Source organism: Sarcophilus harrisii, chromosome 1 (assembly GCF_902635505.1).
Source record: "Sarcophilus harrisii chromosome 1, mSarHar1.11, whole genome shotgun sequence".
Lineage (NCBI taxonomy): Eukaryota > Metazoa > Chordata > Mammalia > Dasyuromorphia > Dasyuridae > Sarcophilus > Sarcophilus harrisii.
This window is the reverse complement of record NC_045426.1, coordinates 320,675,590-320,687,313: the sequence shown is the minus strand read 5'-3', so window position 1 is coordinate 320,687,313 and position 11,724 is coordinate 320,675,590. Positions and strand designations below refer to the sequence as shown.

Sequence of the window (11,724 nt, the reverse complement as noted above, 5' to 3'; positions counted from 1 at the left end):
TCAGAAATACATAGCCAAGCAAAATAACTGTATGGATATGTAAACATATATTATATTTAACATATACTTTAACATATTTAACATGTAGGGGTCTATCTGTCATCGAGGGGAGGGGGTGGGAGGAAGGAGTGGAAAAGTTGGAACAGAAGATTTTGCAAGGGTCAATGCTGAAAAATTACCCATGCATATATCTTGTCAATAAAAAGGTATAATTATAAAAAAAATGCCAAGAGCTGTAATATTTGGGAAAAGCAAATTAGCATCATTATAATTTTTATAAATTTGGATTTCAACACAATAGTGCTAATCACACAGGGCATATGACTATGGTTCTTTGTATTACTTCTGTTAAAAATACATGGATGTTAAATGATAGAGAGGATTAAATTTAACAAAAAAATAGATAGCCAATTCTAGTTGGTTTGTTTGTTTTTCTCAATAGTATTTTATTTTTCAAATATATGTAAAGATAGTTTTCAACATTCATTTTTGTAAGATTTTGTTTTCCAAATTCTTTACCCTCTGGCTTACTCTCCCCCCCCCTTCAATATTTCCATATTTATCAAGATATGCAAGAAAAATCAGACCAAAAGAGAAAAGAAACCATCAGAAAGAAAGAAAAAAAAAGAAACAAAAGTGAAAATACTATGCTTCAATCTACATTCAGTCTCCACAGTTCTCTCCCTGGATGCAGATGGCATTTTCCTTCCCAAGTCTATTGGAATTATCTTGAATCACCACATTGCAGAAAAGAGCCATGTCTATCACAATTGATCATAATATAATCTTGCTATTACTGTGTACAGTGAGTTCTTATGAATTCATTGAAATTATGAATTCAATGAAACTTATTCAGCCATTCCCCAACTGATGGGTACCTACTGAATTTCCAGTTTCTTGCTACTATAAAAAGAGCTGCCACAAGCATTTTTGCATATGTGGGTCCTTTTCTCTCTTTTTGATCTCTTTGGGATATAAGCTCAGTAGTATCACTGCTGGATCAAAGCACTGCTTTATAGCTTTTGGAGTATAGTGCCAAATTGCTCTCCAGAATGGTTGGATCATTTCACACCTCCACCAACAATGTATTAGTGTCCCATTTTTCCTACATTCCCCCCTCCAACATTTATCATTTTCTTTTCCTGTCATCTTCGTTAATCTGAGAGATGTGAATTGGTATCTCAGAGTTTTCCTAATTTGCATTGCTCTAAGTAATAGTGACAGAGCATTTTTTCATATAAGTGGCTTTAGTTTCTTCATCTGAATATTGTTCACATCCTTTGACCACTTATCAGTTGGGGAATGACATGTATTCATATAAATTTGACTCATTTCTCTATATATTTTTAAAATGAGGTCTCAATCAGAAACAGGAGCTGTAAAAATTGATTCCCATCTTTCTGCTTTCCTTCTAATCTTGAATGCATTGATTTTGTTTGGGCAAAGCCTTTTTAATTTGATGTAATCAAAATTTTCCATTTTGTATTTCATGATGTCTTTAGCTCTTCTTTGGCCATAAATTCCTCCCTTCTCTAAAGATCTGACAGGTAGACTAATCCTTGTTCTCCTAAATCATGAACCTAATCTTGGTATAGGGTGTGAGATGTTGGTCAATGCCTTGTTTCTACCATACTATTCTCCAATTTTCTCAGCAATTTTTTTGTAAAATAGAGTTCTTATTCCAGAAACTGAAGTCTTTGAGTTTATCAAACAATAGATTGCTATAGTCATAGATTGTTGGTGTCTTGTGTACCTAACCCATTCCACTGATCTCCTATTCCATCCCTTAGCCAATACCAAAAAGTTTTGATGACTTTAGCTTAAAAGACCAAGGTCTTCCATTTCATCCAGGGCTATCTCCAGTTATTTTGATCTATATCCTGCCACTGGACCCAAAAGACTCTAGAGAGGAAAATGAGGCAGGTGACTTTGCAGAGACCTCCCTCACTTAAATCCAATTCATTTGCATGTCCTGGCATCACCTCCCTGATGTCATGGTTCTCTTTGAAAACAAAGGGCAAACAACAACCTCTGTAATAACTACTTCTTTATAATGGTTTTTGTAAGGAATTTTAGATATGGTAATATATTTTTAGGTCTAAATATACCTTCCTTTGATTTTTTTCCTTCATTATATTCCTGACCTTATTTTCTTCCAGATGAATTTTATCATTTTTTCTAGTTCTACAAAGGAATTTTTTTGGCAGTTTGATTGGTATGGCAATAGATAAATTTAGATAGAATTGCCATTTGTTATTATATGAGGTTGGCCTACCCATAAACAACTGATATTTTTCCAGTTGTTTAGCTCTAACTTTATTTGTGGGAAAAATGTTTTGTAATTGTGACAGTTCCTGGCTTTGTCTTAGCAGACAGATGCCCAGATATTTTATATTATCTATACTTATTTTAAATGGCATTTTTTGTTCTATCTTGTTGTTGGGTTTTATTGGTAACCTATAGAAATTCTGATCATTTATATGCATTTGTTTTATATCCTGCAACTTTGCTAGAGTTATTGTTACTTGTTTTTTTTTTTTTAGTTGAGTAAGATGCACCATCTCAGTGAGATATCAGATGTATTTAAATGTCACACTATGTTTCATGATGAACTTCAACTTCTATTTACTGTGAGAGAAACTTTCTGGATGAGATTTGTGATCTCTCATTGGCAAATGTTTAGTATATAATAAAATGAATGAAATATTTTTAATTATAGTTAATCTTCCTTGAATACATCAAACTTCTTATAAAAGAAATCTGAAAAAAAGTATCCCATTGTTCCCTTGGTAACCTTAAAATTTGGTAGTTGAGTCACTTAGTAAAGAAATGTAATAATAACAAGGGGATTTGGGGACCATTAGTGATATAGGATAAAATATTATAATTTAGCCACACTAGCTGTACATGGTTAAAAAAATGTTTTACATATGCATTCAGAAACCTACTAAATTTGGAGGTGATTTAAAAATCAAATATATAAATATTGTGCAAATTAAATGGTCCTTCTATTTTGTGTCAGACACACTTATTCTGTTTCTACTTGAAACATGCATATCGATAGAAGTGACTGAAAAATGTCATCTGAACAAATTGGCCTGAATTTAGTATATTAATATTAGAAGGACTGGACTCTCAATTGTCATAAAAATTATAATTTTATTTTGAAATAAAAATGTTTATCCTACTATTTTCTTCGTCCTATGGATAAAAAGAAATGCATGTATCAATTGATTCCACTTTGGTCATTGAAGGTATTCTTAAATTTCAGCTTTTCTAGTGTTAATTAAGCAAAATAATATAACTGTCTAAATGTCAGATGTGGGCAGTGGTGTGGGAGGTAGTTTCATAGAATGGAAAAATTTATGTTTTATTATGTCAGACATATAGTAGAAGGCCGAAATCTGTATAAGTTCTGAGGATCCTTATCCTAACTCCCATCTCACATCAGGATCTACTTCTAGCCCTTAGGATATACTAGGGGTATCACTGAGGAAGTCAAAGGTAATTTTTTAATGCCATTGGCTTATCTCTGTCAGTGTGCTTCTTTTCAAGATGATCATCTCATGCTCTAAATCACTATTGATCAAAAAATGCAAATGAAGACAGCTCTGAGATATCACTACACACCTGGCAGATTGGCTAAGATGACAGGAAAAAATAATGATGAATGTTGGAGGGGATGTGGGAAAACTGGGACACTGATACATTGTTAGTGGAATCATGAACAGATCCAGCCATTCTGGAGACAATTTGGAACTAGGCTCAAAAAGTTATCAAACGGTGCATACACTTTGTTCTGGGCTTATATCCCAAAGAAATATTAAAGGAGGAAAGGGACCACACATGCAAAAATGTTTGGGCAGCCCTTTTTGTAGTGGCAAGAAATTGGAAACTGAGTAGATGCCCATCATTTGGAGAATTGCTAAATAAATTATGGTATGTGAATGCTATGGAATATTATTGTTCTATAAGAAATGACCAGCAGGATGATTTTAGAGAGGCCTGGAGAGACTTACGTGAACTGATGTTAAGTGAAATGAGCAGAACAGGAGATCATTGTACACAGCAACATATATTGTAGGACAATCAATTCTGATGAATGTGACTCCAACAATGAGATGACAGAGTCCAGTTCCAATGATCTTGTGATGAAGAGAGCCACCTACACACAGAGAGAGGACTGTGGGAACTGAGTGTGGATCACAACATTTCATTTTCACTCTTTGTTGTTGTTCACTTGCATTTTTTCTTTCTCATTTTTTCTCTTTTTGATCTAATTTTTCTTGTGCAGCTAGACAATTGTGTAAATATGTGTATGTAAATTGGAGTTAGCATATATTTTAACATGCTTAACATATATTGGATTATTTGCCATCTAGGGGAGGAAGTGGAAGGATGGAGAAAATATGGAGCACAAGGATTTGCAAGAGTCAATGTTGAAAAATTATCCACAAAGAAAGAACACTGGGAAATGAATGTAAACTGTTTGCATTTTTGTTTTTCTTCCCGGGTTATTTTTACCTTCTGAATCCAATTCTTCCTGTGCAACAAGAGAACTGTTCGGTTCTGCACACATATATTGTATCTAGGAAATACTGTGACATATTTAACATATATAAGACTGCTTGCCATCTAAGGGAGGGGATGGAGGGAGGGAAAGGAAAAGTCGGAACAGAAGTGAGTGCAAGGGATAATGTTGTAAAAAAAATTACCCAGGCATGGGTTCTGTCAATAAAAAGTTATAATTATAAAAAAAAGAAAAATTATTCATGCATATGTTTTAAAAATAAAAAGCTTTAATAATTTTTTTATTTTTAAATTTTTTATTTAAAAAAAAAGATTATCACTTGAGAATCATTTCAGTCATCCTGTTTTAAATAACTTCTAGAAAAGGGTATTTGAATGCTAAATGTATGCTTGCCAAAAAGATTATTTTATGGAAAACTCACAAAGGGCAATTGTTCACATGATGGTCAGAAAAGGTGATACAAATACACTATTAAGGTCTCTCTTAAGAACTTTAGAATTGATTATATGACATGGGAGACACTGGCACAGGATCACCCAGTATGTTTACCCTCAGCAGAGATGGTACCCTGCTCTATGAGCAAAGCAAAATTAAATTAGCTTTCAATTTACTTAGTATTTTAAAAATGGATCTAAGAGTATGATCATTTCCTGAAATTATCCAATCATCATTCTTGTATAACATCATTCTAGTTCAAAGTCTTTTAGCTTTCAGTTTTAGGTTTATGGAAAATTAGTTTATTTTTATTAGTACTTTGTTTTTCCAAATATATGCAAAAATAGTTTTCAACATTTGCCTTTGCAAAATCTTGTGTTCCAAAATTTTCTCCCTTTCTCTCTCCCTTCTCCCCTCCCCAAGACAATAAGCAATCTGATATAGGTTAAATATGTGGAGTTCTTCTAAACATATGTTTTCAATAAATTAATCATCCTCAACTATGATAGACTTGGATTTTTTCAACAATGAAGTGATTCAAGACAGTTTTAATAGACTTGTGATCAAAAGTGTCATCCACATCCAAAGAGAGAGAGCTATGGAATTGGAATGTAGATCAAAGCACAGTAATTTTCACCTTTTTATTTTTGTTTCTTTGCTTGATTTTTTTTTTTTTTTGCACATCATGCTGTGCAAAAAAAAAAATCAGGTCAAAAGAGAAAATACATAAGAAAAGTTGCTAGCATCTTTGAAATTGTACACTTTTGGCACAAACATAAAAAACAGGAAAAAGTTAATAAATCAAAGAGCTCAATAGATAGAGTGATGGATTTAGTTTTATAAAGATATGAATTCAAGTCCTACCCTTCTTCAATTTTTTCCTCTTCAAAATAGGGATAATAATAGCATCTACCTCCTAGAATTACTGTAAGGATCAAATGAAATAATATAGGTAAAACACTTTCCAAAACTTAAAATGAAATTAGCTATTATTATTAAAGAAACCTTCATTTCCATTAAGAACTTTTGAAAGTTTATAGTTATTCTCCTGAGAACAGAGTTTGTTTAAAAAAAAAATAAGCATTTACATTCAAATCACCTTAGGTATCTATACATTTGAATGAATTATAAACTTAAAAGCATTAATTAAGCACACACTACATGCACAGTTCTGTTCCAAGCTGAGAGTACTAATAGAACAGCAAAACAGCTCACATTTAATAGGGGATGACTATTATACTAAAAGAAAGGCTTAAAGGATAGATGGAATCCATGATAATGTACTATTTTTAGTATCCATTAGATTGTGATTCTTGAAGAACAGGGCAATTTTGGCCTTTCTTTATATAGCTGGTGCTTAGCCCAGTATCTGGCATATAGTACATGTTTAGTAAATTTGTGTTTACTCGACTTGATCTCCATTGATAAAACCGTATCTGCATCTAACATTACAGTACCAAGAGTTTAGTAATGAGAGCTTTCTCTTGTTGATATTCAGGGAGCTGTGTATGCTACAGAGACAGATGCCAGTCTGAATCTCCATAAAGGAGCTAGAATGGAAGGAAGCTCTGTGATCCTGGAAAGAGGAAGAAGGGGTGAGAGGTAGGAGCCTCTGCTAGATCTGTAACACAACTCTAACATAGTGATGTCATTTGGTCCTGTTTAAGAACAAAGGAGAACAACCAGTTGCTAAATCTAAGGATCCTGGGTTTAACTACCTGTCGGTAGCATTCATTTGGCACTCAGAGCTGGAAGGATTAGTGATAATGCACCTCTTTCCTATAAAGGCTGCTTTCCTTGGTGATATACAGAGGCACCATTCTAGAAGCAGGGTTGATGTTCTTGGGGATAGAAGTATTAATGGAGCTCTTGAACTCTTAATCCATTGGAATGAGAACATGCATTGAACTTTTCTCTTAAAGAACAGAATCACACAATGAGATCACCTTCAATGAACTGAGGAATTGACTTTCAAAAACTTATCCTTTTTATTAATGCATTTATTATAATGAAATTTTTAGTTTAGTTAGTGGAAACAATGCTATATATAAAGTTGAGAAAAATCTGAATTTGAATCTTGTCATTAAAACTTGCTAGCTATTTGACTATACTAGTCATTTGAATATGAATTTGATGATTCATAAGTCTAATTTTTTAATAATTAACATGTGTGTATGTGAATTGTTGTTTATCCTTTGTTTTCAAAAAGGACCAGTGACAACACAAGGTAATGTATTGATTTATGCATAAATTGGATTTAAAGGAAGCAGAGTTTCATGAATTCATACTCTTTCTTCAAGAGATCCAGTGGCAAAACAAAAATCAGAATGACTGATAATGGCCCGGGGTGCAGTGGATGGCCATGGCGTTGTCAATGCCTGACCAAGCTCTAAGTTCATCACGGTGTTTGTTTCAGTCACTTTCATGGCTGTCAGAACAAATTTTTCTCATTTGTCCATTCCACCAGGAGAAGTCTTCATTCGTATGCTTAGGTAGACCATGCCCTAACCAACTAATGGTTTGAGTCCAATTTGTTATCCTCAACCTAGTGGATGTGGACAGTTCCCATGCTACAGCTTCCTAGAGTCAGCGGTAAGAATTAAGTACCAGATAGACAACAAAGGTGGATGAGCACAAGTGCACCCACACACAGGTTTTACAAGTATTATTAACCCCACTTACTGTTGAGAAAACTTAAGCTGATGAAATTTTAAGTGAATTACTAAGGATCACATAATTAGCACAAGTCAGAGGTAGGATGTAGACCCAACTCTTCCTGACTCCATGCCCATAGTCATCTCTGTACAATGATGACAATACCTATTTAACTGTCATGAGGATCAAATGGGGGAATGTGTATAACCCTAAATCAGTGTCAGCTATTCCCATCTCGTTAAGGGGCGCGGGGGGGGGGGTCCCGGCGCCACCCCGGCCCCGGGGGGGGAGGGGCCCCCCCCCCCCAAAAAAAACTCCCCCCCAACAAAAAAAAACTCCCCCCCACAGCCACCCACTTCCCCCCGCCCCCCTTTCGTCAGGCCGAAAGGACGGGGGGGGGGGCCGGGGGGGAGGAGGAGGGGAGTGAAAGGGCACGTGAAGCTCTCAGCCCCCCCTTTCCCTTCTACTCCATCTTCCCCCCACCCCCCATCCCCAGCAGCTTTCTGCAAGTGTAAAGACTGTTGAATTGATTCAGATCCGAACTTAAACCCTTACTAGCTATATTGTTACAACCATAGCCCCAGCTCCCCAGGAAAACTGGGTTTGAGAATTTAAATTTGACTTAGCAATCCCAAACCCCTTTTGCACCCTTGCCTCCTTCTCTCCTGCATAACATTAGTTGTGGAAATCTCATGCAAGACTTCTGTTTCCCTGCCCCTGTCTTTTATTTATTCCCTTACAAACAGTTGCAAATATGTCAGAAAAGGAAGCAAGCTAATCTGTTTGTTGAGTTTTTCTAGACCCTATAAAAAGCCCTATGTCCTTTTGTTTGGGGTCATGAGATTTGGATACTGAGACCATGTGGCCAAAGATGATGTTAATAAATTTTTCGATCAAAAATTAATATTTCTCAACTTGTCTCTATATCTTGGCACAAACAATATTACCCCAGACAAGTCATCTCATTTTACTGATTTGGAAAATAAGGTTGCTTGTAGAAAGTGCTTTTTGAATTTTAAAGTGCTATACCAAATTCAGTAATTATTAGACCTCTTATTTCATTGGTAGAGGCAATTCCTGAGATGAGAAAATACCTTGATGAAGTTTGGCTTCTTCTCTGAAACTTTTAATCTTAAAGAGTTTCTTTCTCTCTCTCTCTCTCTTTCTTTCTTTTTTGCTGAGACATTTGGGGTTAAATGATTTGCTGAGTCACACAGCTAGTAAGTGTTAAGTGTTTGAGGTTATATTTGAACTCAGGTGCACCTGACTTCAGGACCAATGTTCTAGAATTTCACTGAAAGTTAAGGCTGATTATGCAGTATGTCAGAGGTTTACTGATTCAGTGTTTGAGAGTATATATGACTCAGTACTGACTTAGGACCAATGTTGAATCTCTCACTGAGCTTTGAAAGTTGATTTGTAAATGCATACTTGTCTGAGGCAGGTTGTGAACCTGATCTTCCTCTGGATTACATGAGCATAGTCTCATTTCTGACCATTTAGGATCCTCACAGCTTTGAGGATCTTTTGAATATATTTCTTGATTGATTGTAGAACCTTATTAAAACACTAAACGTGAAACAAATGAGATGCCTCTACTAAAGAACCCATGTTTTCAAGGATTCTTAATCTAAGGACTTTTTAGCAGATTACTAGATTAATCCTTATTAATTGTCTTATGTAAAGGACAAAGACATTGAAAAGTGATCTCTACTGTAAAAGGATATTAGTCACATAGATCATGTTCAAATTTAAATAGACTCTTTAAGCAGGATTCAGTGTCAATCTTTTATTGTGACTTGGAATAGACAGCTTGTATAAGATTTGTTTCCATCTATGAGTAAAAGAGTGAGTCATAGATCATGGTTACCCTTATCTTCCCTCATGTGATATTATTTTATTTGAAAATATTTAAGGTGATTTTTTCACAGGGTAAAGAGCTGAGTCAGTAATATGCTACCTTATCTTCCTATGGTATTTTGAAAGCATTTAGGCTATTGTGACTTGCACTCCATTCATATTATTTATTCTCTATTCTTATTTAGCATTTCTCCTCCTATCTTTTCCACCCAGGATTTCTATTAGTTATTCCTGGCCTCTCTTTTTATTTTTAAATTTCTCCCAGGACTCTTTATTTCTCATTATTTTTTATTTCTTTTACAATAAAAATTAAGTACATTTAAATGGTAAATTCTCCTTGCATTAGTCTTTCCAAACATAAAAGACTTCTAAATGTTTATATAAACTTATATATGTTTTCTCAAAAAGTGCAGTAAATATGATGGCTTACACCACTGATAGCATGCTGGAAACAACTTATTGATAACTTCTATTCAGGATTCAAATTGAGAAGTAAGATTTCTGAAGTGTTTTATCAGATGACCAGACAGCATCCTAACTCATTAAGTTTCTTAATTACTATGTACAAACAGCTGTATATAACTGTATAAATAACATATTAAAATTAACTTTTCTCTTAATGAAATTTAAACATTTTTATTCATTTCTGGTTGATCATTATTGTGAGTATATTTGTCTAGTCTTTCATAGAATTGTTTGATTTTTCCACATAATATATAATGTGGTTTAACTTGAAGTAGTTCCTTTTAATCTTTATGAATATACTTATGAAGCTGAAGGATTCAATTTGATAATTCAACAAATATTTATTATGTGCCTACTATGTGCTACACAGCCTGAAATTGCTAACCCAATTCATAAGTGTGTCTCCCAACAATGCAACAGGGCAGCTCATAAAATGAGAAGATTTTCATCATAAATACATGATATGTACTCTTCCATAGGCTAACATACCACCACTGAGGGGACAGCATTTTACACAGAGGCATACACACGATCAGGAAATGAGCAATAAAAGACAACTGTCAGGAAGAAGAGTGACTGGATTCTATAGGATGTTTTTTCCAGTCCTTCTTACTTCTTCTGCCTTCTTTCCATTGATTATTCCAATTTGTCTTGTCAATATTTGTTTGTACATAGTCATTTGTATATTATCTCTCCTATTAGATTGTAAACTCTTCAAAGGCAGAGCTTGCCTAAGAAATTCTTTGTATGCTCAGCACTTAGCACAGGGCCTGGTACTTGTATGGTAGACAATTATTAAATGTTAGACTAAAAATGATTAGGCAAAGAAAAACAAATGACAATGACTAAAGTTGATAATACCAAATACCAACTTTTTTTGAAAAATAGATGTTGGGATTTAAACTATTGTACTTTATTACGTTTTATATTTTTGTCTATTATAGAAAGCACACATTAGTACATGATTGAATATATAAACATTCTTCAATGTATTTTTTATTATGTGCAAATGTCTTCATTCAAAATCTTAATTCAGCAAACAGTGATTAAGCACATTCTATAATCAAGGTGTCATGCTAAGTTTTGGGTATAAAAACTAAAGTAAGAAATGGAAACCCTACCTCCAAGGAGCTTATATTCTAGCAGATTAGATAAGAGATACATAAATAGGCAAGGAAATTATATATAAGAAGTGCAAGAGATTCCAAGTAGGAAAGATCATTATTAACTGAAGGAATGAGCTCCAAGAGCTCATAACTGAGTCTCTTGACTACATGAAGCTAAAGAAAATTTAAATCTCTACCTTAAATGGAAATTTTCTTATGACTATGATCTTAGACCTTACATCTTCAATGAAGCCTGATGAAAAATAAAATTCATCATCACTGGAATTCCACTTTCTCATGAAACATTAACAGGTAGAGGCAGAACCATCATGAAATACTTCTACTCTTTTATAAATGTCTTTTATTGAGCTCAAGTCTGGAGTGATATGGCAGCCGTAGAGATGCAGCATCTTCAGTCTAAAGGAAAAACATAGTTTATGTGAAATATGGAAAGTTAAGCTTAGATATGAAACACAAGGATGTTCTTGAAGCATGAAAAGTACTTAAAGCAAACTGGATTATTGGTTTATGTTGCTCAAAAGAGAGAGAGAAAAGCAAACTTGAAAAAGACAGGCATAAAACTGAGCTTTTTGGCATATGCTGAAGGAGGGTAACTAGGAAATGACTTAGCTGTGGAATCTAGCATTACTCTCCATGTAAGCAAGGAGAAGG

General features: G+C 34.3%; 1 protein-coding gene across 1 annotated transcript in view; it reads right to left on the bottom strand.

Moving 5' to 3' along the window:
* Nucleotides 1-10,949: 10,949 nt before the first annotated feature.
* Nucleotides 10,950-11,724, bottom strand: part of LOC116420465 — a 181,700-nt gene continuing 180,925 nt past the window's right edge. Inside the window, exon 14 of the mRNA XM_031945481.1 lies at nt 10,950-11,469. Within this exon, the coding sequence (XP_031801341.1) occupies nt 11,358-11,469 (112 nt within the window). The 3' untranslated portion in view covers nt 10,950-11,357. The remainder of the gene's footprint in view (nt 11,470-11,724) is intronic.